This window comes from Heliangelus exortis, chromosome 4 (genome assembly GCF_036169615.1).
Source record: "Heliangelus exortis chromosome 4, bHelExo1.hap1, whole genome shotgun sequence".
NCBI classification, from domain to species: domain Eukaryota; kingdom Metazoa; phylum Chordata; class Aves; order Apodiformes; family Trochilidae; genus Heliangelus; species Heliangelus exortis.
This window is the reverse complement of record NC_092425.1, coordinates 10,989,710-11,016,870: the sequence shown is the minus strand read 5'-3', so window position 1 is coordinate 11,016,870 and position 27,161 is coordinate 10,989,710. Positions and strand designations below refer to the sequence as shown.

The following is a 27,161-nucleotide window of genomic DNA, read 5'->3' as shown; positions in this document are numbered from 1 at the left end:
GTGTCACTCAATGAGCCCTGGAGCTTGCTGTTGCACAGAGCATGAAGCTGGCTACTTAAAAGAAAAGTTGAAGAACATGTTTCAGGACAGATACAGTCAGCAAACTTTCTTAAAATTGTAAGGTTTCTAAGTAGATCAGGTACAAACAAGTATTTTATCCAGTGTCTAGGTTTGCTTCACAGTGACTAATTAAAATCAGACCCAGAGAGCAGGTTTGCCCAACACCTCAGCCTGGTACAGTGCTGATGAACTCCTGATGGCATCCTTGTGAAAAGCTGGACCTGACAGTGCTCCTGTAAGAGCTGCAGACTCTGCTGAAAAAAAGAAACACCTTCAGTTTTTGCACTTTGCACGAGTAGCTGCTTTAATCATGAATTGTAGTAAGGGCCTGACCTCCCAACTTAGCTGTAACAGTTTAAAGTATTTACCTTACATGGGCAAAAAAAGTAAAGGGCAGAAGAAAAAAAAAAAAAAAAAGAGGAAGACATACATAATACAGCTGTGACATAACCACAAGAGTGACAGAAGAACTGAGCATTTAAATCCCTCCATTTTCATGTTAGATTCTTTAGACATATACCAGATTCCATGTCAGGAAAACTCTAAAGAAACAAACTGGGACACAAGATAGGATTAATTTTGTTATAGGCTAATAGCCAAAAACATCTCAGGAGAAGGGAAAAAAAATTAACTACTAACAGATTCTTAATTCAGCAGAAAACAAAAGCCTGTTAAAAATTGAAGTGAACACATCTCAGACCATATAATAATTTAATACTGTAGAATTTAGCAGTCTGCTGCACACCTTTTTTGAGACAAAAAACTTTTGAAAGTAAGCAGATGCAGCAGCCTGAAAGTGTCTTGGAATATTCTAAGACATCCAGTCTCTCTTTTTGTCTCAGAAAAGATCTGCATTTGCTCTTCCTGTTGAAAGTCAACTACAATCAAAATGCAGAATCATAAGAAAGGTAGCACAAAATAAATCAGTTCCACTAGAGAAATAAGCATCAGTTTCTGAAGATTTACCACCTCTTCTCTGGCTCTCTTTAGCTGAGGAATTTCTGTTCTGGCTGTTCCAAAATTGTGTCCTTACAGAGGACACATTCTTCCACCGGATCTGCTAACCAACACCAAAAGAGCAGAATATAGAGTACAACTCCATGTCTGTGTTCTATTCTGTACCTGTAAAACACAGCTAAAACTCTTCAGAAAACTGTATTCTAGAAATCCCTTGCATTTGAACTAAAGGTTTGTGCCCAAAGCATGAGAGCTGTGTTCAACATTTTAAAGGTATTGTTTATAGCTGACTGCAGCATCTACCACAAGTACAGTTACTTAGTTGCCTTTTATTGTATTTAATGTTTTTATTGCAGTCCACAATGCTTTCAACCTACAGACAGGAAGCCACAATATTGCAGCTGAACTTACACATTTGGTCATCCTCATTTCCTTCTCAAATTTGGAAAGGAGCCAAAGCAGCAAAAATTAGTAAGAAACCCTCATCCCAACAGGTGCCACAGGAAGTCTTGGTGTACAAGCTGCTACAGGCCACAAATAACCCAAGACTCCTTGACAAGCAAAAGTTCAGCCGTGTGAAAGTGATTCTAAGAGGCAAGAGCCATCAACAAGTTCACGTGCTCAATGTTCCTTCATCTGAGCAAGCCCTCTGAGTCAGTACCACCTCACATCAGTGGCAGATGTGTCCTCTCAAATGCAGATGTGCCAAGGAGCTTCTGACATCTGCCTGCTGGTACAGAACAGATTCATAGAAAAAACAAAGACATTTCACAAGGAAAAAAAACTCACTTGAGAGATATTCTGCAAAGAGCAGAAAAAGCTTTCTTTAGTGTTTCACAGCACAAATCCAAGAGTAAGAACACCCACCCAAGCTACGTGTGTATCAGTGCTGTGGTTTGGCACCATCACTCTGGTGGATGGCAAGAGCCAGTCCTGGCAAGAAACATGACTTACTCACATTAAGCTTTCACCTGGTAGCAACTGATGAGCTGCTACTTACTTAGTAACACATTACATGTTAAATCTCATGGCTTGGCTTCCCAAACGAAGATTTCAGAAGGGCTCTCCCCACTCTTGCTGCAAGAGCGGTGATGGCTGAAAAGGCCGCTGTGGGACAGGCAGTGAGACTGCAAAAGGCCCAGCAGAGTCTCCTCTGAGGGGACAGCCAAGGCACGGCTCCTTCTGCACTATCTTTTCTCCTCCAGACTGATTCTCTGTGTGTTCTCAAAGGAGGCAGCAGTGTTATGGGATGGTGTCTCCATGTCTCCCCACTGAAGGCCAGAGTGGACACTGCTGGCAGTCCGTATGGCCAAAGCTGAGGGATTGTTTCAGGGAGTCCTTGTGTCTCCTCTCTGGGGCTCCTCTGTTGCGGCAGCTGGTGCCAAGTTCACCACAGAGCACAATCTTAGGGAGGTGGTGATCCTCCTGGAGACGTGCCCTGCCCAGCACAGCTGTGTCCTCGGTAGCATGGCCTCAATACTGGTGACCCTGCCTGTTCAAGGACAGGGACACTGGTCACACAGTCAGTCCAGTGGATGTTTAGGGTTGTAGAGAGGCAGCACTGATGGAAACATTTGAGGAGTCGCAGGAGGTGGTGGTAGATGACCCATGGTTCAGACCCATATAAAAGAGTAGACAGTAGAATGGCTCTGTAGGCACTGATCTTTGTACTTCTCTTCAGGTGTTTATTGCTCCAGACTCTTTTATCAAGTCTTCCGAATACTCTGTATGCCTTTGCTAATCTATGCTAAATACGGGATATATTAATAACATAATCTTTCCCAACACAGAAAGTGGAACATCTCCATTGCAACAGTGTTGTAAGCATAGTGACATTTCACTATGCACCAGGCATCACATACATTTCCTTTAGGCAATGGACAACTTGCTAAGCTACCTCCGGAAGAGCAAAATCTTCCGCTTGGTATCTTCCCAGTAACTTTGCTGCCTTTATAGATGACAATACCAAGGGGCACACATAAAATCCTTGGATTTTAACACACACTGAGCTGATAGAAAGCATTTTAATTGGAAAGGTCACAGACCTAAACCACAGAAAGGTTTAATTGGAAAGGTGGCAGACTTCTGAGCCTATCTTCAGCTAAATGTCACCTTTTAAGCACTACTCGCACCAGACATGACATAAATGTAAGACACCTTCCAGTGATACACACACTTTACCTTGCAGCAGGCCCACCTGCCTCCTTAAGCTCAAGTGTATAAATCCCAGAGCTGTACAGCAGAAATGTGGTCTCACAATCCACAGGTGTGGCAGGCAACAGACCAGGCTCTACTCTCCACTCCTCCATTTGTAGCCAGGGACTGATCCGGGCTGGAAACCAGGGGCTGATACATAGTGAGTTGCTTGTGAAATTGCAAACAAAAATGAGACACTCTGAAGTTTGTTATTGTTTTGGTTGGCTATTTTTTAGCCATAAACCCAAAGAAGGTCAACTTTGAACAGCAAACTGAATTTGGTTTCTCTGCATCCTAAATCTTGGTTGGACTGTGCGATGGGTGGATGGGTGCTCCTGGCTCCCTCTCCTATGCAGCAACAATCTTGACCAGAGAAGCTTTGCCAGTGACAAATCCAGGAACAGATTTAGATCTGATGAACTTGTATTTTCCAACAAGAAAGAAATTTTTTTCCACTAAACTTACCTGCAGTTCTAGCAACACAATAAAGAACAATTCAAAATCAGACCTTAGCCTTCCTACTCACACCCTTACTGTCTCCATGTTCTACTAATGGATTATGTCTCCCTTCTACTTCATTGTTGAGATGAGGGAAAAATTAATTTCATTGCATTTTGACCCCTGCTGTTTCCACTCCAAAGGTTCTCAATGTGTTTAAACATAAATGCCTGGAGATTCCACCTCTTAGTCCTACTCCCAGTTAGGTAAAGACAAGACCAAACTCAGGACTTGGTGATAATTATTTCCTATAACATCTGCTCATTCTGACTCTGTCTTACAGAAGTAACAAACTGAGTACAAGGAAAAAAAGGAAATGCAGCAAATATTTTTAGAATTTTATTAACCTTGACAAAAACTGCAAACTAAAGGGTGGCCAGTTATTTGGAGGGGATTCAGATATACACTTAAATGCCAACTGAGTGTATTTGGCAAACTATGTACAATCGTGTCAGCCATCAGCTGCTGAACACTAATCAATATAATCTAAATCTTCTGGGATTCCAAAACTTTTGTCAATTCTGCTCTCTTCGAATCCAAATTTACGTTTGGCCCAGGACTTTATTGAAAAGATGTTATCTGTAAACAGAATAAAAAAAGCAAGTTTTGAATATTTAGGCAAACATGAATTGGCTACCACAAAATCCTCCTATTTGCATTATTTCTGTGTATTAGAAAAAAGAACAATGGGGGCACATCAGTATTAAGACCAGAACAGAAAGCACAAGGCTTTTGTTAATGATGTACTTTTTACTCAGCACTAAGTAAAAGATTTCTGCTCTTTTGGAGGTTACCTTTATCTTTTCTCTTTCCTCTTCTATGAGAAAGCTGAAAGCTACAACTACTGTGTAAGCCTGCTGTAGAGTGATGAGGTAAGCATGACTATGCATAACAAGCATTTTATAGATCCTTATAGGTCTTTCTTCAACTAGACACCTACTCAGTGACTGTCTATAACCACAAAAATCACATTAAAATTAACTATAAGGTCCTGTCTAGTCCTGTGCATGTCTGTTCAGATAATGCACATTGTTTGAAAGTTAAAAAAACAGTCAAATGCTTCATTTTAGTCAGCACTTCTGTTTTAGCATCACATTACTATTATTTTAGCATATACCTTCCCTTCAATTTACCTTAATTTTTTACTGCAGTATTGGTGAAAACTCACTACATCATTACTAACACTCAGAAACTGCAGCATTCCTCAAGACAGGAAGCATTCTCTGTGTCTGCACAGCTTAGAAATATTTTTTTCCTTTAACCATCAGAAATTTTATATGAAAAACTGTCCCTTCAGAAGAAAAATGTTACAGCATATTAACATAATTTTCTAATTAAATAGCAAAGCCCTTTCCGCAGGCTGGGGCATAGTTCCTTTAACTGTCTGAAAAACCTGAGAACAGCAGCCTGTCATCAACAGAAGCAAGCCCTGGCAGCAGTACTCCCAAAAGTTACTTTCAAATAACTAACTTTATTCCCCCACTTGCAGTAAAACCAAGTGTAAATGAAGATATAAAGTAACAATAGTCACTAGACTGTGACAATGATACCCTGATGCACTTGGCATAACCAATGACAGTATGCAGTCCATCAGCAGTAAATTCTAAATGAAAAAATACAAACCAAGTTATAAATATTATTTTTAAAAGGACATAGATATTGCCTGCTCTGCAAAATGGAAACATAAAGCAATATAGCAAAACTAAGCAACAACATAAAATTGAGTTAAATGTCCATATTATAGTTAGCACAGTAACCTTCCTCAAAATGGTGCAGCACTCTACAAGAAGAATGAAAGAAAACTCAACCAAGAAAACACATTGCATGTTTTAACATGGTGTGCAAGATAGCAGCAGCAGGACAAGTGTGCCAAGTAGCAGTACCTCAGTTTAGTACCTCAGTTAGTACCTCAGTTACTAAACTGAGAAAATGTATTCTTATTTGAATCATGATAATTTATAAGCAAAATGTATTCTGTGTGCTTTCAAAAGTGAGGGCTATCCTACAACAAGTCCTAATCAAATTTAAAATTCTTAATAATGAGTTGGTCTTTTACTGAGTTTGCTCACAGCCTAAAGCTGTGTTAAGAAATATAAATGCATACACACCAGTCCATCTATTGGCTGCCTCCTTGGCTACTTTATTTTTCTGACCTGAAATAGAGAAGAAAACAATAATTTAAAAACCCGACACTTCAGAGCAAAATCATGCTATAAATTCAAAGCACAGAGATTAAATTTTATTGATGTCATTTTTAGGGAGCCACACAATATAAGGAAGTTATTCTGCTGTGTCCAAACCCTTCTTCTGTTTTCCACGTGTAAAGTTCCAGCAAGCACAAAAGCTAAGTTAAAGAAAAACAGGAGCAAAGAAACATTACGATACTCTGTGAACAACGATGAGTTTTTGAAGTGTATTTTGAAATAAAATAATCCTAGTTTGGTTTGCCTCAGGGCTTAATTGTCTCTACCAAGATTAGAGGTACATAGCCTGAGGATACTAGAGGCAACCGAGATGGAAAATATTTTGTACTACTCTCTATACATAAGTACTCCATCACATAGGTATGCATGACTTAATATAGACACGGGTAGCATTAATCTACCACATTAATCCAAAATATCATATTTATCATATTACTCTGGAAGTTCTCACAGGCTTTAAGAACCCCCACAATGACATTAAGGCAAAATAATGCTCCTGGTTGTTAAACCTGGCTTCCCTCTCTTACGACAACTCTAGATCTAAATACATAATGATAAATTACCATTGCCACAAATAGCTTTTATATAGTTTCCATGAGGCAAAGCAGTATCAAGAAGAATTCATGTTAGATCACCTTCCTCCCATTAAAGTAAGTACTGAATCAAATCAAGGAGGTTGGTTTGCAACGTGGGAATTTATCAGAATCATTACGGTTCTCACGCCTACACAGAGCTTACTTATTCCAAGTCAGTCTTGTTAGTACTTGCATGATAATCTTCATTTGAATGGTCAGCATGAAATTTGTCTCCAGGGGTAATGCGAAGTGAATACATGATCAGGTATCCATTGTTATAAAGATTATACTTCAGGCAAAATTAAATTATGTTGAAAAATCATCTGCTCGTATTCAGGAAGCGAAGCACTCAGGAAGCTAAGCACTCATTATCCTACCCTTAATACTTCAGTAAGTGATGTGAATTAATGTTTTAATCAGAGTAAAACATCATCCAAAACAGCACAGTTTCTAGAAGTGGCCTATAATTAGAAAGCTTGGGCATAGCATGAAGAAAAGCAAAAAAGAACGATGGGCAAAAAAAGGGATTTTTTTTTTTTTTTTTCCTATCTTGAGGGAGATGCTCCTTTCCTTTGCTGGCTGATTGTTGCCACCCCCCCTTGTTCAGTGCCAGGACTGGCAGCACTGACAACATACTGGCAGCTACTGGCATTTTGAAAAATATACATAAAGCAAGTCTGCAGAGTAAGGGCTTTCACTGGTCAAAGTTTAAACTGTGTTACCCATGATACTTCACTCAGCATTTTTCTGAAACTCTAAAGTAAAACTGGAAAGCTGTATTTGACTCCAAGTACTGAAGGCTGAAGTGAAGAAGGGGAGGAGGATGGAATTAAACTCCGTGGATTCAGAGCTACAAGGTGACAACATCCTAATGGCAGGGGAGTCAACTCAGTCCCCAGTATCTGCCAGGTCTCAGCAGACCTTTGCTTTGCTGGAAGTAGCTCAGCAGCTGAACCCTGCATATCTGCATCACACAACAGCTCTAAGTCCCTGCAGCTTCCAGCAAGCAGCACTCTGCTTAAAGCACAATGACCTTATGGCACAGTGCATCAGAAAATCAGAGGCAGCATGGTGCATTGACACCCTTCCAACACTGCTTAAAAATGTTAAAATACACACATGCTGTCATGTGTTTTTCAAACGTGATTTATGTCTGTCAAAGAAAAGGCTGAAGTGACCCACAGATACTGGGTGGGCAACAGAGTGGTTAGAATGGCAGTGGCTACCTGTAACTGAGTACAGCTAGAGATGAAATCATGGTAGTAAGAGCAGGAAGCTAGAATTGGGAAGTCCCACAGTGGGGCAGCACCTTCAATGACTTAAATAGCAGAGAAATAACAGGAAAAACAACCTAATAAAAGAAATTCCCGAGTGAAAGCTATACAAATAAAATGGAGAAATATTTTAACTGGTCACAGACTGGCAGCAAGGTGTCATGGTAGAAGTGTGGAAGGACCACAAGTGGAAGCACAACTTTGGGATGGGGAAGGTGACATTCAAACAATCTGGCTGAATATCAAAGAAGACGATGCCTTAGTTCTTCAGAGGCTGGGAACTCAAGTGCCTGACATTATTCCACTGCCAGGAGGCTCAGGGCTGGGGAAACAAGTCACTTGCAAAGCTTCAAGCACATGATATCCCCAGGGAATGCATTCACAAGAGGCCAGTGCAAGTGTTTGTTGCTTGTGATGTCCCATTTACACTGACTGTTCCACATGCCCATGTACACAATAGCACCAGAGGGATGCAGGTATGGGTTTATTCTGCCATGCTGAAAGCTGCTTTGACCATCAGGTATATTACATCCACAGCAATGCCAGGTAGTCTGGCAAGTTGCAAAGCACTCACATGTTCCTCATGTCCAGCCCGAACAAGCTCAGGAAATGAGAGACAGCTGCACTGTCTCTTGACATCAAGTGAGTCTGTCACTGTCACTGCCACTGCTGCAGGATGGTGCTGCAGTCTGCTAAACCATTACTCCTTCACTTAAAATTTCCCCTTACATTTCCTGTTTTAGTTTGGGATAAGAGGAACACACCTCATACCTCATCCATGTGCAGAAAGTACTATGTCATCATCTCAACTGTTGCATCATGGTTATGGATTAATCATTTAGCCATCTGAAGGCAATAATTAAGTCCCCTGGATCAACTCTTGCCCACAACTCTACTGTAGTCTTGCCTTCCTGCTGTAACATCAAAGAGAAACAGGCATTGGGAGTTATGGGCCTGCATCACCTGAAGACATCAACTACATCTGCATCACTGCCAGCATCTTCCAGAGGTCCCCCAAAACAATCACAAATTGAGGAATCAGCACCTTAAGTACTTTCTGGAAATCTCTTCTAGTGGTTTGTTGGAACTTTCATGGGTTGAGTTACCTACATGTGAACATGTATGGAGGGTGAGGGAAAAGTAGTAAATCAGATATCCCCCAGATACACCCACTTTATGTACTGATGTAACTCAAAATCACGGTCCCACTTCTAACTGGATATCTAATTGGATATTCTCTAGCTCCACAGGATCACAGAGCCATTTAGTTTTTAGACTACACTGGAAAAGAAAGTTTAAGATGTGAAGAAGAAAATGGCATGAGAACCTAAAAGTATAAACACACCAATGAAGTATTAGGAGGCAAATTATGTGAACTGTAAAAAGGAGAAGCTGAGACACCACTGAGGGCAGCTGGCTAGTTGCCAGAACTACTCCAACCATTGGGTCCCAAGCTCAGCTGGGGTCCTGCTGATTCTCCTGCTGATCATAGCTGTTCTATCAGAACTTGGCTTTTGGCAGGTACCAAGTAGTCCTTCAGTATGGAAGCTGTGCAAGACAATGAAAGGGCCAAACATACATGAGAGGTGAGCAATACAGGAGGCAACGTATGTTCCTGATGCTTCCAGGTGTTCTCATTACCACTATTTCTGCACATAGGCTGACAAAATACACAGTTGGTGTCTGGAAGCAACAGAATAATCCATTTTTTCTGGATATTACATATTTATTTCACTAATTTGTGTGGCAATGCATCAATCAACTTCCTGCTCCCCCACCTGCAGCATACAAGTCATTCCCTTGGCTGAGACACACAGCCCTGTCCTCCACTGACCACTTTCTGACACACTTGGCATTTTTTAAGCAGGAGAGTGGAAGCTTGCATTTTCTCTCCTGACCTGAACAAAGCCAGCCACTGTGTGCTCAGTAACACAAGTCCCACAGGCAGCACAGCTTGCAGCACTTAGTCTGTTGTATTAGCAAAACACACCAGGAAACGTGCCCCAAGGAGTGAAAAGCTATGGGTCCAAGAGATAGCTCTGTCCAGTCCTCATGGAAGTCTCTTCTTCCCTCAACCCCAGCTATCTATGGAGAAGTGCAGGGAACTGGAAAAGCCCAGATTCTGGGTACTGAACCACTGTCTGAAGCATTTGTCATTGTCCTTATCACAAAGACAATCCCCTGTATTCCCTTAGAGGGAAGCAAAGGTGGGGAAAGGAAGGCCCAGCAGCAGTGAATGCCTAAAAAAAAAAAGTGAGGGAGGGTTGGAAACATGTTTTTAATGCAGGCAAGTGATACTCTAGCAATGACCTGCAGGGATTCAGCAGCAGGCCAGCAGACAGCTGACAAAAGGGCACAGGGCCAGCTGCAGGAGGTGCAGCAAGAAGTGTTGTAAAGCAAATGGACAGCACCTGGTTAGGAGTAAAGGCAAGCAGTGCAAAACCTTAAGACAGACAAGTTTCTGACCAAATCTGAACTGCACAATATATGTGGACTCCAATCTTAGCATGGTCAGGCCAAGTTGTTTCTGACCTGACTCAGAAGGCCTTACTGTCATTCACAGCATGCTGCCAAACTACAGCCTCTTCTTTACTCCTTTCCTCCTTCCCCCAGATTTGCTCACTTTTTTCCTCTGGAAGGGGTGGTGGTGGGAATTAAATGTCCTACTTGCAATTTCAAAATGGAATGGGCAAAAACCTGTTGAAGCCTTACATATTTCCACAGAAGGGAAAGACCACCACATGCCTCATCAACACAACATACATGTTCCTGGAGACTCTGTTAGCCTTCAGACTTCAGATATTTCCATAGGTGAAAAACAATTGCAACAGCAACAACCACCACCATCTCCTCACAAATATTTTTCAAATCTACTTTCAAGTTCTTTCTAAAAGTTTTTAAGTCCTGAACATACCATAAAAGGACCACTAAGTAAAAAGTCACCAAACAGCATTCAAACTCAGACTGTAAAGGTACCATATTCCAGCTCTGATAGCTACACTGGAAAGATCTCAACAACAAGAACCAACTCACAACCACCTACAGACTTGGAAATGAAGAAAGAGCAGCAGCATTCTTTCCTCTCCTAGCTTCTACTCTGGCATTTCCAGGATAAATTTGATTATTTTAAGTAATGTTTTTATGTGTAAACATTTTTTTTAGGTCCAGGAACCTCTATTTCTACAGAATAAGAAAAGCTACTTGTATTAATAAAACTAACATAGTTTGGTGCTGGTTTTGACCTACCACAGCTAATGCCACAAGGATATTGTATGGATTTTGTTACTTAAACACACGACTGAATATGAAACTAGCACCTTTTCAAGGAGACACTCATCAGCAGAAGGGACTGTTAGCAGATACATATAAAATATAAGTGCAGTCTTCAGCATGTGTGTGAGGGAGTAATTTTACAGTGTGAATTGCAATTCTTATGCATGAAATGCAGAGAACAGCTGCAAATGTTCTCAGGGGCCAGTGAGGATTATTAGCCCAAAGATTCCCAATCTTTCTCATGAAATAGTTCAGGGTAAACTAATTGCATTAAGTGGATTTGAATTCCAGTAATAATTCTACATCCGCTCGACTGAATTTAAATACAAAAATGACAACTACCATAAGAATATTATGTGAACTTGAATCTCTACTGACTTCTCTCCATTGCCTTCTGTAGAGTTACTCATTCTCCTTCTCAAAGGTTGCCCTCATTTTAGAGAAACCTCATTTACCTTGCTATCACCACACTATGACAGATTTGTTTTTCCCTGCCTCACTTGTAGAAGCCTCACAATAATACCCAGTGATGCACAATTTCCAAAATCTTTCCTGTTAATGAAAATGTCTCATGCAGCTGGAGAGTCTGTCTCTAAAGGCCACGGTAGAAGGTGAACACAGAAATTCTATACCTGTCATCCAGAGGGAGTTCAAAAGCTAAGTGCCTAGTAACTCCTGCTGACATCCCATCCACAGACTGACACCAGAGGCTGCAGCTTGCCACTGAAGATTGATCATAGCAATGATCTGATCAAGTGGCTTCTGTTAAGTCCATATTCAAGTCTGGAGACTGTGTAGTCTGCAACACTGTCAACAGGGTAAATCACAACATCACAAAAACAGCTTTAGAAGAAGGTTTTGCAACCAAGTATTTAGGCAGAGAAGCCTCGATGCAACCTTTACCTTCCCCCCTGCTTCCCAAAGAGGATGCTCCTCTTCGAGGGAGAATAAAGAGCTCCTGTGTAGAAGACTGATAGCACATCAGAATTCTGTCAGCTTCTTTGAATCCAAAATAACATCCTTCTTCCCCCAGACTCCAGTATCCCACATAACACTTAGCCACATGATATTAATCAACAAGTCACAAATGCTGCAAAATTCATGACTAAATTCAAGTCGGTGCATGGGTGTGATTTCTGACTGAAATGACATCATAAATTCAACAGAATACTGACATATTACTGAATGATAAAAAGGAGTACCTCTTTTTACATTTAAGACTGAATAAAATTTCAAATTAAAAGGCAAAGTGTTGATGATTATGAATTCTATCTATTTATCTACAACTATTTTGAAAAGCACATAACATAAGCCATTTGTAATAGAAAAGTACTGAAGAATTTTGATACATGAATGAATTAAATTATATTTTCTGTTGCAGAAGCTCTGCATACATATGTAATGTGCTTGAAAATAAACCAGAGCAAACACATAATGTAGCCCCAGTCTTGTCTATATGGCAAGACACGGCAGGGCATAGTAAAACTACTAATAAGCTGATCCACATCTATGGAAATATGCTTTTAAAGGGTCTGAGATCTTTGTTAGTGTGTTTGAAAGAAGTGTCAAGACCCATCAGCAAAAGCTCCTTCTTTCCCATATGAAAAGGTCACATTGTCACATTTCAGTAGGATGTACACAGTGTCCCTTTGAAAAACATTGAGCAGAATTTGTCAGACTTGCTACCAAAAAAATTCCTTTATGCAAAATACATGCTCTTGCACTTAAGCTTTGTGCATTCATGTACCCACAGAAAAAGACCATTTACCTTTCAAGTACTCTACCTGAGAGCCCACGCTGAAATTTTAGTTGCATAACTACATCTATTCTTATCCAAAGAAAAGGGGGAAGCTACTCACTTATAAAAGGGAAGCAAACACACCCACTTTCTGATTCACAGCTCCCTAACAAGGCTTGGCCTATCTTTCAGCGGACAACTCCTCCCTCCCCACTTCATTTACTAGAAAAAGCTCTGTACTTCATACCCACAGCAAACTGCTGCTGAACTGCATTTTGCAAGGAGGCCCATCCCAGAGCATTACAGATTTTGTCCAGCTCAGGATGTCACTCAGCTGCACGCCTCCTGTGACACAGAAGCTCCAGAGAAGTGTCTGGAAGGCACTGCAGGGGATCCTTTCATCTCTGGACATGACTCAGTGAGCATCCAACCATACCTATTCCCATCTCTGAAGTGTCTGCAGCATGTTTGCAACATTTCAAGTGTTAAGAGCTTCTACAACCTTCCCAAGCAACCTAGTTCTGTGTTTGATTACTGACATCCTTAGAATATTTTTCCAACTTAACACATAACTTATTTTTCCAACTTAACACCTCCACCCCCCCTCAGCAACTTACTGCTGAGTTCTCCATGAGCAATAGGGCTATCCCTTTCCTTTTTCAAAGGAAGCCACCAGAAGCAATCTTCTTTTAAGCCCTATTTTTGTAAAACCTTTCCTCCTAGAATGTGGCTACTCAATATCTGCTCTTCTTCTTCTACTATGAATTCTCCTTGGTTAGTTACATACCTCTCAAGTAGGATATCCAGCAGTGACACAGTGTTACAGCTGAAGCCTCCCTAACGCCAACTCGAAGATCACTACACAAATCTCTGCTGGACTTACTTCCCTTGTTGTATCTTAGTATGGTGATTTTGCTCTTCTCAACAAGAATGTCTTATATTCAATCTCTAAACTACAATAACTCTGACACTTTTTTTCAAACCCTCCATCCTTAACTATCTGCTCCAAATCATTTATGTAACACAATGCCCTTGAATGAGCATATATCCTTGCACTTGCCACTACCTATTTGCATTCATTATCTTTGCGCTCTGTTCTGCTCACTGTGAAATCTCACCTTGTTCTTGGCCCATGCAGTCTCTCCTGGTTTCCATCATCTGCAAATGTAACAGCACATCTTCTATTTTCTTGTCCAGCTCATTAATATAAATACTGAACACATGCACAGACATGATGGACTCCTACTTGATTCTGCCTCCCCCTTTCTGATACTGAATTAGTAATGAACACACCTTGAGTGCAGTTATAAAGTAGTCAGAGGCTCACACTACTGCAGTTCCATCAAGACTCTGTTTCCCTACTTTCTTTACCACTGAAAAAAACTGAATTAAAACACCAGAGACAAACTTCTCCTAACTATAAAGGTCTCTTACAATTGCAAAGAGAAAACCTCTCTGTCTTCTAGGTGTTTCCAAGTTGGTTGGGTTTTTTTGGTTTTGTTGTTGTTGTTTTGTGGTTTTTTTGTTTGTTTGTTTTTTTTAGTATATTCCATTATTGCCAGTGAAACTAGCTCATAAGATGCTAAAGCAAGGTAGGGAGAAAAAGCTTTGGAAATATTCTCAAATACACTACCAGTGCCAAGTTTAGTCCTGCACTCACACAACCTGCCCTGCAAAATGTCTGCAGTTAAACAGCACAGAACAAGATATCTATATTAGGAATAAACACCAAGAATATATTGTCCTAACCCAGATAAACCCATAACAAAAACATACTCCACTATCCCATAACTTACAGATTTCCTAACATAAGAGACTGGAAACACAGTTTTTTAAACAAGGCAAGGAAAGATGACATTTTACAGTCTGGCAACTTGTCACTGAAGACAACAAATCAAAATCCTCATTTTCTATATGGAAATTATGCAAATATATAAGCAACTATTAAAAAAAATCCCTTTGAACATGACCATAAGCAGTCTGAAGGAATGGTGCCATACACAACTAATCTAGCAGGCCCAACATTGGGAAAGAGAACAAAATAATTATTTCACAAAAGCCTTTTTGTTTCTTATACAAATGATCTATGGATTACTTTGCTGCTCTCTGCATGGCTTGAAACATGGCCAAATGGATTTCTACCGAATCATTTCTAAACCAGGAAGCACCATAAATGTAATCACAAGTAGCCATTTTCCACATCACAAGTTTTATCAAGTGTCTACCACTCCTAAGCAGATCAATAACTTTTGCCATAAAGCTTTACTGGCACAGACAATAAAACGATTCCCACATATTTCACCCATCTGCCTCTCACCCTACATATTTTTTCTGCCACTCCAATATAAACAAATAAGAAACAAAGTAAACAGAATGAATAAAAATAATCCTTATGATCTTTAGCATTAAATTTTGAGGCAAAGGAACTTGCAAGACTATGCAGTTTATCTAAGCAGGATGTTATACATGTTAGCTAAATATCTGATCTTACAACTGCCTCTTTTCTGAGTTTGGTTTTTTTTGTTGGTTTTTGTTTTTTTTCTAACTTAACCAGCTAAAATGCACCTTAATTTAAAAGCAAACTACTGTAAATTGAAGGTCTCCAAGAAGAATATTCTTGCCAGAATCTGTTTGAGGTATAAATACACACATACGCATGTGTCTAAACATTTAGGACAGTTTTTCATTGCAGAGTATCCTCTTACCTGAGTCCAGACTTTATGCCAAAACACAGGGGCAGAAATTCTCTGAAACAGAGAATTAGGGCCTTCCTGCTGAAAGCTGAATGACCATTCTGAGTTTCAGCTTCCCAGCTTTAGTCCCAGAAGCCCCACATTTTACTTCAAGCTTGTAAGCTTTATAACTTAGAAATAGATGTGCTGATGCATCCTGTATGTCCTGGTTGTCCTTTGCTCATTATTCTTCAAGGCTGTTTTATTCTCTCTTCTTTTTAAGTGCCAGAAGCTGTTCACCTGTTTACCTAATACTGTTCCTGCCTTGTTCAGTTCCTTCCAAGTCCATTTTCTACCTGGTTCAACTCACTGCAGAGTTCAGGAAGATGCCCTTTGTCACCTGATGAGCTCCTAGCTGGTCAAAGGATCCCTGGGTTGCTCTTCAAGAACAACTACCACAAGGCAAGACAGTTCTGGGAGATGCAGGACACATCTGAAGAAGATGGAGAAAGACTACATTGGACTGTTCAGTGAAAAGAGAGATTTCAAAGACCTGAGAAGAATCCACCACCAGACATGAATATAAATACCACCAGTTCCTAACTTGAGCTGACAACTCTGACTCACTTGCTGTTATCACCAGGAATGAAGAGCCAAGGTGGGAAATCTTCAACCTACTTTTGTCAGGGAAGGTCCTTACACCTACCACATTCTGTTCACCAGTAACCACAGCCAGATTCCTCTCTGCAGCTCTTCTCTGCAGGCTCAAAGTTTGCTCTGCAGAAAGAACACCAAGCATTTTCAATAACTGAACTGCAAACAAGCCTCCCTTCATTTCCAAGAGAGAAAGAAAATTGGAAAGGATAAAGATACAGGAGCAGAAATGCTGCTTAAACTTTCAATTCTTACTTGCTTGCTATGATTACTGAAGGAGGTTGGAGTGTTAGTGATCAAGTACACATTTGTAATTCCAGTTATTAGTGCCCTTTTTTGACTTTAAAGTTATAATTTATGCTTACTGTTTTTATGTATAACCACAATTACATACAAGCACTTTTATAATTTTTAGAGGGAATGAGGAATAGTTATGTTAAATTTTTGTAAAGCATTTTGCTTTGTCTTTCAATCTACCTTTCAAATGATTAATTTAACTTGCCAACCTTCCAATCAAGTGGAAGTAACAGTAGAAGCCAAGTAACAGTAGAAGGAGCAGAGGAAGCACAAAAGAAATAATCTCAGCTTGATGGCTTGGTGCAATTACTCAAGTAAATGTATTCTTTCTTTACTGGTGCTAATATACATTCTGGTACTCCATGATAAAAGAGTAAGAGGAGAAAACAAAAGGGGGGGGGGCATGTGCTTTGTAGTTTTGTTGCTATTATTAGCAGAGTGCCTGCAAGTTATGTACATGATCATAGACTAATTCTTATATCCTCATCCATTCAGGAGATCAATACATTAAATACAATTCTCTGATGGATTAAACCGGTAAAAAAAAAAGAAACGTCTGCTTTTAAATCTATTATTTTTGATATGTACATTCAAGTAAGTGCCTGGTTCACTCCAAAGAAAGCCTAGCTTAACTCTCTAAGATAAGTGTGGATGGAGAAACTCGTTTAACTTCAACAGAATGACTAATTCCTAATTGCAGATTCTTTGTTAATGGTATTGATGCATAAACTATAAAAAGCACAGCACAGCTTGTTAGTTGGATGCCAGGTGCATATTTCAGGGTCAGTAGGTAGAAAACATCCTCTTAATTGCAAACTGAACATACTGGATTTAGAGGTGATTAAACAAAAAACCTTCTCTCCATAGGGCTGATCAGTGCCCTATTGATTTTGGTGGCAAAGAGAACTGAGCTTAAAATTATTTGTAGACATTCACTTTCCAAGCTAATCATTAAATTTATAAAAATAGCTACCTAACAGTTCATTAACCAAAAGCACTGAAGAGGCTCTTTAGTTTAAATAACCTTGCAGATACGTTTTCTGAATTATAGTCTTTGCCACAAAATATAAAAAGAAATAATTGTGTAAATTACCAGCTTTTTGACAGATTTTGAGTAAAACTGATGCAACTCATTTAAAAGCCCCTCCACTAGCTAGTGCAGCCTAATCATAGTTTTGTTTCTTCACTACTGTTCCTGCTTTGGGATCAGGGATTATTCAGGCATTAGTAAGAAACCCCAATATTAATCCAGCAACATTAAATACATCTAGTAACATTAAATACATCTGTGTGCAAATAGATCTGCAAACAGACTTGAACTTAACAACATAATGAGTGTATCAACAACAAGAAAACAAAAAAAGAAGCAAACAAACCCAAAACAAACAAAAAAAACCCCAAACCCCAAGCCAAAACCCCAGCCCTAAAATCTAGCAGCTAAAATCAATATTTCCTTTTCAGCATTCAGCCTCAAGGTACTAAGATGAATGAAGAAACTGGTAAATTCAGAACTTTATTTCCTTATACTGTCTGCATACCGTTATAATCCATTACAACAGTTTTTCAAGCTGAAATTTTCAGCATTTAGACACATCAGAACTAGAATTTTTTTAAGCACCTACAATGAAAGACAACATCTTCCAGCACATTCTATATATTGCACAACATTTTCATGGTATTTGGTAAATGTTCTCCCAAAATTTATGTTCACATAGCCACATAAGTACTATTTTTAGAAAATAATCTAACCCTGACCTGGACTGGTAGTGATGCCTCTGCAAACACACTTTCAAAGACTCAAAAGGATCTTTGATCTATCTGGATATTTGTGGTTTCAAATCTGGTCCATTTGAACCATTTATGCCACTTGCTACATGGTAAAAAAACCCCAAGATAGCAGAAATAAAACAGCTGACATCATTGCTACATTGTATTTGTTGTATATGGCAAATTTTTGAGAATATAGTTGGTCTAGATATATTCAGATCACTGTTCAAAAGGGAAAAATGAAGACATAAAACTATCAGAAATTGGACATTCTAAAAACTTGCTAAATGAAACAGGGATGCTGATAGACAACATCTAAGACCAACCCCATAAATATTAGAAATCATACCACACAGAAGACTGTTACTTGAGTCAGTACCTATTTCTGATTATTGCTCTATGCAAAGTAACCAAAGCACAGATACTGTAAAAAAAATAACCAAGACCCAACAGTGTTTTAATAGATGTTTTCATATAGTATAAATCAACATTCCTCTACTTACAGTGGGAGAACAAGTATGAAATTCTAGAAATGTTTATTTTACAGAGAACACAGAAAATGCTTAGCTGTTTCCAGATATCAGCTGGATAACAATTTGGAGCAAAATCTGTGTAATTTATACACACAGGATGCTAGACAAAAAATTTCTGTAAAATTAATGGTCAGAAAATTTTAGTAGCTCCCTAACATCTCTTTCTGGTGGGCAGAAAGAACTAAGCTTAAGCAGTAGGTTAATTTTGATGTTATGCCCAGCTTTTTACATTGACCTTATGAAAATCTTGATAAATTATGAACTACTGAAAACTTGCATTCTCCATGTCTTTCTCATAATCTTAAGGGTATCAATTCAACCAACTCTGTACACACACATTATGGCATATAAGCAGTTCTCCTGAAGAAATAGAGATTTTCTTTTCTACAATGGCTGCTTCCCCATGAGAATACAAAAATCCTACAAATAGCCTATGGCTGCTGTCAGTTTTACTGCCTTTAAAGTTGAGGAAAAGTTTGTCACTCAGACAAGATGATTTAAACATTTTCAAGTGCCAAAGGCAAGCTCCAACTACTGAACTGCAGTGGTTGTTTGAAAAAATAATATATACTTTTTAATTCTATATATATTTTTACAATACCATATCAGTAAAATGAAATTATTCAAATATATCCACACGACTAAACTATTATGTAGCTTCCTCTAGTGGTCAGTCCCAAAATCCTGTTTATTCAGCTACTTACTGTTGTTAATTGTTACATACAAGTACTGAAATTCTGCATTCAGATGCTGTGAACTTGGGAAGGCATTAGAGTTTATACTTCATTTCTCTAACACAGAAGCAAAGGAAATTAAGTCAAAACATACAGCAAAACATTTGTTACTGATATTAAAAGGACAAGCAGTGAAGTCAGAAAAATACCCAGCTGAGTTAGTATTTTAGTCTTCTGATTTTCCCCCTTGTGAATATGCATTATAGCATATTTAGTTACATGGTCAAACTTTACTTTCCCACCAGAAGACTCAGGAAGCAAGACAGATGTTCAGCTTTTAGCTGACTCTTCAGATATTTGCTATGAAACATCTAAACTTTATTTTGACCCTGGAATTAATGTGTCTGTATTTTCATGAGGCTCATCACTACACAGTAAGTTTGTTTCTGCAATCATCCTTTGAGGGAAAGAGCTATTAAAAAGACACAACAAAGCACGCACTAAATGAAAGGCCACTGAAATCAGATGACAATTTGATACACCCCTAGAATACCACAACAAAAAGATCCAGCAGATGGAAGGGGAAATTAATAGATTGAAATTCTAACAGAAAATATTTCACAAGAAAGATTCCCTTGCATGTTGAAGCCATTATGGAAGAAGAGGGAAACCCCAAATGTAGAGAGTGATCAGTGCTCATTTAAAAAAAAAATCATATTGAACAATCCAGCTCTTAAAAATGTACAATTATATAATACAATAGCAATCTCTGATTTCTGACTCAAAATTGAACAAGGTAATTTAGAGTTAGTAATTTGTTCAGGTGATCTAACTGAAAATAATCACAAGGATTATGTTATCTATATTGCACAGCTAATAGAAAGTTATGCAGTTTGAAAATGCTTTAAAATCTGTGAACCACTGTCATGGTTTAACCCCAGCTGGTAACTAAACCCCACACAGCTGCTTGCTCATTCCTCCCCGGTGAGATGGGGGAGAGAATTGGAAGGGTAAAAGTGAGAAAATCTACAGGTTAATATAAAAACAGTTTAACAGGTAAAGCAAAAGCCATGTGCACAAAGGAAACCAAAAAATTCCTCCACCACTTCCCATTGGCAGCTATCCACAGGAGAGCAGGGCTCTACCATGTGTAATGGGTGCTTGGGCAGACAAACACCATCACTCTGAACATCCTCCACCCTCCTCCTTCCTCCAGCAGCTTTATATGCTGGGCATGATGCTAAGATGATGATTAAGATGATGGTATCTTAATTCAGTAACTCAGAACTGTTAGTGAAAAATGAGTCCTCCTTTCCTCTTACAACATAAAAGTACAAGGAAAATATCCCTGCATTACCAAGAAGGTGTCCAGCATAAACCCAAAGCATAGCTCCCTACTAGCTACTATGAAGAGAATTAACTTGATCCCAGACAAAACCATCACATCCAGTAACTTTGATTACAACCATCACATCCAGTAACTTTGATTACTAGCTAAACACTTTCCACTGCCTCAGATTCTTTATTGCTTTCTTTCACTAAAAACCATAAACTTCCTTCATCTTTTGCCTTTGTGCTTCCCCACACTCTGGAACAAGAGTAATGCCCCCATTACCTTTTAAAAAAATTCTTAGTATTTTTTCCCCCTAAAGACTATAAAATTCCATTCAATTTTGACAAAGACATTAAGTCCCCAAAAGTGACACTGCCATTGATTCATTTGTCCATTGTCAGCCACAATGTGCATTGCCAGTGCAACAATAACTGATGAAGCAGGAATTTTTTGAAAGGTCAGGATAAAGTATTTTAGAAATACTACTGTATACTCCCATGGGAATCCTACAGGTAGCCCAAGACCAACTCACCACTCCCATAAATACTCATCCCTTCATAGCAAAAGCTCATGTGGAGCTTCCACAGGCTAACGAGAAAAAAACAACAAAATAAACAAAAAAGTAAGAGCATTACTGACGTAAATATTGATCACACTTCTTTCTCTCTTTTCAGGATATTAGTCTCTGCGTTGACAGCTCCTGCAGTTTGCCCTGCCATTCAAGCTGTGATTTGCCCCTTTGTGCCTAGTATTTAGAAACAAGCTCATTGGAATGCTTCAAAAAAGGGGTCCTCAGATCATTCAGTGCAATACTCACCATAAGGGTATCTCAGCAGTTAAAATACATGGCACTATGAATCCCTCTGCTGCTGGGATCTGCCTAACCTCATTCATTTTTACAGCTGGAATCAGCTGGAATGTGTCTGTTTCTATTCCCCAGGAAAGCACACAGCGAGGGTTTTACAGCAGAGCAGCAACAAACCTCAGGTCTTGATCTTACTTATTCCCCACCATACCATTGCACCCTTGGGGAAAGATAATGCAGCTGACAAAAAATGTCACAGCCCTTCAAAATAAAAAATACCCATCAGATTTTGGTGTGTGCTGCCAACTCTGATTGTGTTCCTGGCTTTCAGCATATTTCTACAGCTGTGTACTTCATTAAAAGAGTAAGGAAAGAGAAAGATTTGATCAGGTATCTTCACAGAAAAAGGTCTGTGCCTGTTCCTCATCATTGTGATGATTCCTCATCATGCATTTTGGCATTACACCAACTGAATATGGAATGGTGCTTGGGTAGCAACAGAAGAGCCTAATAAGTAAAATGTGATAGCTAAAGTACAGAAAATACAATGAAATTTCATGCATGCTTTTTACTTTTCATGCTAAGGGATCAGAATATAAAGTATATTTCAGTGCCCAATTCTATAATAATTGTTAAAGTCACTCATCATTCCTCTTATTCCACTAGAATTAGAAACTCCAACAAAAACCCAGCATGCCAGAGACAGTACAAACAAAGCCAACAGTGTAACAACATACTGACCTATCAGTTCAAATTAAATGTCTCTAATGAAATGCTTATATTCTAAATAGAAAGCACAGAGTAAGTAGAAAGATACCTGTTTTGCCAGCAAGGAATTAAAGGTAAATGGGAGCCAGAGACTCCTCTTTCTACATACATTCTAGGATTCATCATACTTAGAATTGATAGAATTATTATGGTCCCACAAAGAGTGGTCCCAATATTAATTCTAATGCTTTTAAGTATTTCAATTTTAGTTTGTTAACTGCTCAGTTGCTGGCAGAGTAAATATCATTAAAAATCCCTTAAGTAATAAAACAGAACATGAAAAGAAAGGGTCAGTGTATCTGCTTTGCTTTAAGCTAAAGAAGTACAGATCTTTTTGTGCAGAAGTTCACTTTAAATAATATATAACTTACGCATTTCTTCAACAACATCTGGATCACATTCTCTGTATTTGTCTATTTCTGCCTTTAACTGCTCTTTTTTGTGCTGAAGGGCAGCAAGTTCCTTTATTAGAGCTGTACGTTCTTTCTAGGGATTCAAAGTATGTCGGGAGATATAAAAAAAAAAAAAAAAGCAAAAATAAAAATCAGTACTGCACACAACATTTTTTCAAAAAATAAAATTACGTCAATTTATATGTTGTTTTCACTACTGCTTTGTCACTGAATCAGTTGGGTATTTTATGCACACTCAAAACTTTTGGTGGCTGTCCTGGTTTGGGTAGAGATTTGGGATAGAGCTAATTTTCTCTCTTGTAATTTTGCTTTCAGCTGAGTCTCTCATAAGTAGCTGCACTTGCTGAAATTAACAGCAAGTTTCTCAGTCAGTGTCTGCTTCTGGGACTGATAATTCTGTTAACTAAACAGAATCACAAAACCATCAGAGTTGGAAGGGACCTCTAGAGATCACCTAGTCTAACTCTTCCACTAAAGCAGGAGAGTACAAACTGGAAGGAAGAATTTAAAGCTAAAACGGGTCAACAAAATAAAAATTTTTGACAAACCACATCAGGTTCAAAGGTTATAAAACTCCAAATAGATCACTTAATTGTTAGGCTTAAAGGCTACATGATATTTAGGAGTGCTTGTTTAGTAATTTAAGACAAACTTAAGACCTCCACAAATTTGGATGCTCTGTACGAGCACCATTTGAGTTAATTTTTCTCCTTTTTTCTACACTATTTATAAAAAGTCATATAAAAAATAAATTCAGATATTGATGATATTACAGTCTTTTCTGGGACAGAATACAGTGTCAACCCCAAGTATTCTATTGATCAGTAAGAATCTGTAGATACTGACTCAACATGAGCTGTCCCATAGCCAACTCAGCACATATTTTTAATTCAGTCTGTAGCTGCAGCCAAAGACTGTACTGGCAGATATTCAAAGGACACATTTTAGGGCACTGGGTAGCCTAAAAAAGCCAGATAGCACGAGTTCATAATCCATCAGGTTTATAGCCAATGGCAATTTCTACAGGAGCCCAGCAGATTGAGGTGGTTTGTTCTTTGGGTTTGTTTTATTTCTTTGTTTTTTGGGTTTTTTCCAGGGTTTTTGTTTGGTTGGTTGTTGTTTCAAACTTACATATTTCCAGTATTTTTGCCAACGGTCTGAATTCAGCACATTCTGAAAATAAAAAGCTTCCTGACCTATTCAGGGATCTAAATGTTGGTCTAGATTTCTCGGGACTTCTTCCTGATGCAGAATATGGAACCAAAATGTTGGAAGCATCAGCTGACAGGATTTCCAGGACAGACAGATTTTTTCTGACTAGGGCACACCACATGGTGGAGAAGCCCAAGACTCCAACAGTACATTTGGAAACAGGACAAGCACAGCTGAGAAACTTGCCTTAATTCCCCAACTACAGTCAAACCCGGAGCATTTTTATAAAATATTTTGGGTTATAAGACTTGGCATTTTCCTACAAAACTGAGTTCCACCTGAAAGCTTCCGGCCATCTTTGTTTATGCATTTGTTTACTGGAGGATTAAACCACTTCAGACTGAGCATCTCAAAATAAATCAGTGGCTTGGAATACTATATGAAGTGTTTCTAATATTTTACTTCATATGTATGGTAAACATGAAGCCTAAATATTATTTTGCAGTGTTACCAGCTTCAGCTTCCAAAGAACACCAAGTTTACATAGCTGCTCGGAATGGTAATTTAGAAATCCTTATTATAAATAAGATAAAAATCCCAAGACCCCCAACACCTAAGTTTGCAGTTACTAGATTTGGCAGTTCAGCACCCACTGGAAACTTGAGTACATCTCACTAACTAGTACAAGAATTAAGACATCTTTAAAACTGCAAAAGCCTGGAACATTAACAAACCTTAGGCACTCACATATTTTCTTGGCCATGGAGCAGCCAGTTAACATTTTACTCATTAGTGCATGACCAACTAAGGAATATATTTTTTTTCTCCAGCATTAGAATTCTTAAAGGATTTCCAGCTACTACATTAGTGTTTAAAAACCATGCATACTTATAGCTGGTATTATTCCTGGTATGAATGCCTCCCCCCAAAGCAACTTACAGTATCTTCACGTCCAATTTTTGATTTCTCAATGCTTTTTTGCAAAGCCTCTTTCTTCTGACTGCTTTCAGCAACCTGAAAAAGGAAACAAGAATGGAAATCAACCTAGTTCTGTAATTATATATCAAACATACATATAAAATGTGCATACAAAGAAATAAAAGTATATATCCATTTATTTAAATGCCAGTATAAAAATTATTTTATATATTTATATATGTATATAATTTGTGTAATTAAAATAAATAAAATGAATACAAAAGCACCCAAATACAAGTCTGAGACTCTGAACTAAAGAAAAGAACTAGATGAAGAAACTTAAAGTCTAAGAGATATTCAGTCCCACGGCACATAATCTTGTTATGCACTGCATGTTCAGCATGGGACCAAAATCCTATTTCATACCATAATCTGGCATCTCTGTACAAAGGGCTCCGTGACATAAAGGTTTTGGATTAGATGATTGCTTTGGTCTTTTTCCAGCTCCTCTTATTCAGTGGAAGAAGTGACAAAAGCTGTAGCAGATCCACCTGCTTGGCTCTGACTGCAGTCCTCCCAAAGTCCCATAAGTTATTGGCATGGCCCCAGTCCCCTCATGCACAGTGCTGAATAGAAGCCTTCATAGCTCAAAGGCATGCAGAGCCATGGCCCCCTTTTTCTGTCCTACACTTGCACTGCTAGACTTGAGAGTTCTGTTCCTTCATGCCTGAGGCAGAGGAATGTCACAAAAGTCCCATTCTCACAGGATGGGTGTGAATACTCCCTGTATTTTCCTCTTACTTCATGAGGAATCACTCATCAAGAGAGCTCTCCCTCCATTAACTTGCCACTCATCTTGAACCAGGCCCTTCCAGTGCAGTTGGAAGTTTCCCTGAGACACTTTGGAAACTTTCAAGCTAAGCAGAATGTTTAACTTGCTCCTCAGGGACAGGGCACTCAGCATTAGCCAAAGCACCTTCAAATAGTAAAGGAGATGAATGAGAAGCAGAAAAAAAATCTGATAAAATACACTTTGGAAACTAGTTACTGTGTTTGAAATGAACACAAAAACAAAGATATAAAAAACAAAAAATAGTAGGCTTTGTAAGTGCTCACTCTTTGGTGTAGCTTTGAGATGCTTTTAGCAACAGTAAGAAAGAACAGACTAATTATGAAGGCAATGAAGGCCACTGACACAGCACAGGTTTCATTCCCCAAAAAACCCTCACATGAAGCCTGCGCTTCTACAATCTTTTTTGCACTGAGGATCCCACTGAGTGGAAAAGTATTCCTAGACATTTCTTGCAATCCCTAGTCTTGATAATTCTATATACTTCTATATAGAATATAGAAGATACATAGAATATACTTCTATGTAGAATATATATAATTCTATATTCTATATGATTTGGAGCTGAATTCATGCAATGCACACAGAGCTGTTTTGGAGCTATCCTAATTTCTCAATTTCTATTTAAATTCATATTCACTCTGTATTTTCAGAAGCACATATTAAACATAAATGCATGGTAAGTGTCAGGCAGAGCTCACTGCCACATTTGAGAGATCAGACATGTTGATAAAAAAAAATTTTCTGTCCTGGTGATCCATACAGATTAGGGCTCACATCAACTGAAGCTCGCTGGGCTTAGGGATTCCTTTTATAGCTCAGCTTTTAAAAATTAATTACTCTTTCTGTATGTGTTCATGCATGTGCAAGTACACACACAAACAAGAAGGTTTCCTTTCAAAAATCATGGTGGGTTTTTTCTTCAATTTATGTAGAAATTACACTAATGGTAAGGCATATATGATTTGGGGAAAAGTATGTCCAGCTGTTTGCTGATTACTTTCACTGCAAGTAACCACAGAAGCAATGTGGCTTGAAGTACACAAACATCTTAATTTTGATGTACTTAAACAGTATTATTTCTGGGCTTTCCACAAAATTCATGTAACATTAAGTGTTAGTCCCCATGTTATGCCACATTAAGCAGTGTACAGTTCAGAAGAGGACAAATACTCAGGAGGAGTCTGCAGTTCATGAAGCCCAGGGAAGAAAACACCAGGGCACACCACTCACTATTTCTAAATGAAGAATTTTTCTGAAACAAAACTCACAGAGATATCAGAGAAGCCAAGGAGCTTCTCTAGGCCCATACACCACAAGTGCAAAGAATAAGCCAATGCTTTGTGCAACAGGAAGGCCACAAGTGTTGCCTTCTGTTTTTTCGTATTAATGAGGTTCTTTAGGAACATTTCTGCATTCTCTAAGATACAAGCACAGAAGGAGCTCTCAGGGAGTTACAATAAAATCAGAGAAGCTGGCTTAAAGCTTGGAAGCATATTTCACAGTATGGCATCTCATTATTTTCTTGGTTCTCTGTTTTCCACAGCATT

General features: G+C 38.7%; 1 protein-coding gene across 3 annotated transcripts in view; it reads right to left on the bottom strand.

The window, feature by feature from the left end:
* Positions 1-4,028: 4,028 nt before the first annotated feature.
* Positions 4,029-27,161, bottom strand: part of MND1 (meiotic nuclear divisions 1) — a 42,755-nt gene continuing 19,622 nt past the window's right edge. For 2 of the 3 annotated variants that reach the window (XM_071742988.1, XM_071742989.1), the window contains exons 5-8: positions 24,783-24,857; positions 22,650-22,764; positions 5,820-5,864; positions 4,029-4,290 (exon numbers count right to left, since the gene is read on the bottom strand). In XM_071742988.1, coding sequence (XP_071599089.1) covers positions 4,184-4,290; positions 5,820-5,864; positions 22,650-22,764; positions 24,783-24,857 — 342 coding nt within the window. In that variant the 3' untranslated portion in view covers positions 4,029-4,183. Of the gene's footprint in view, positions 4,291-5,819; positions 5,865-7,431; positions 7,723-22,649; positions 22,765-24,782; positions 24,858-27,161 lie in introns of those variants that run through there. The other variant, XM_071742990.1, reaches the window with a different exon arrangement.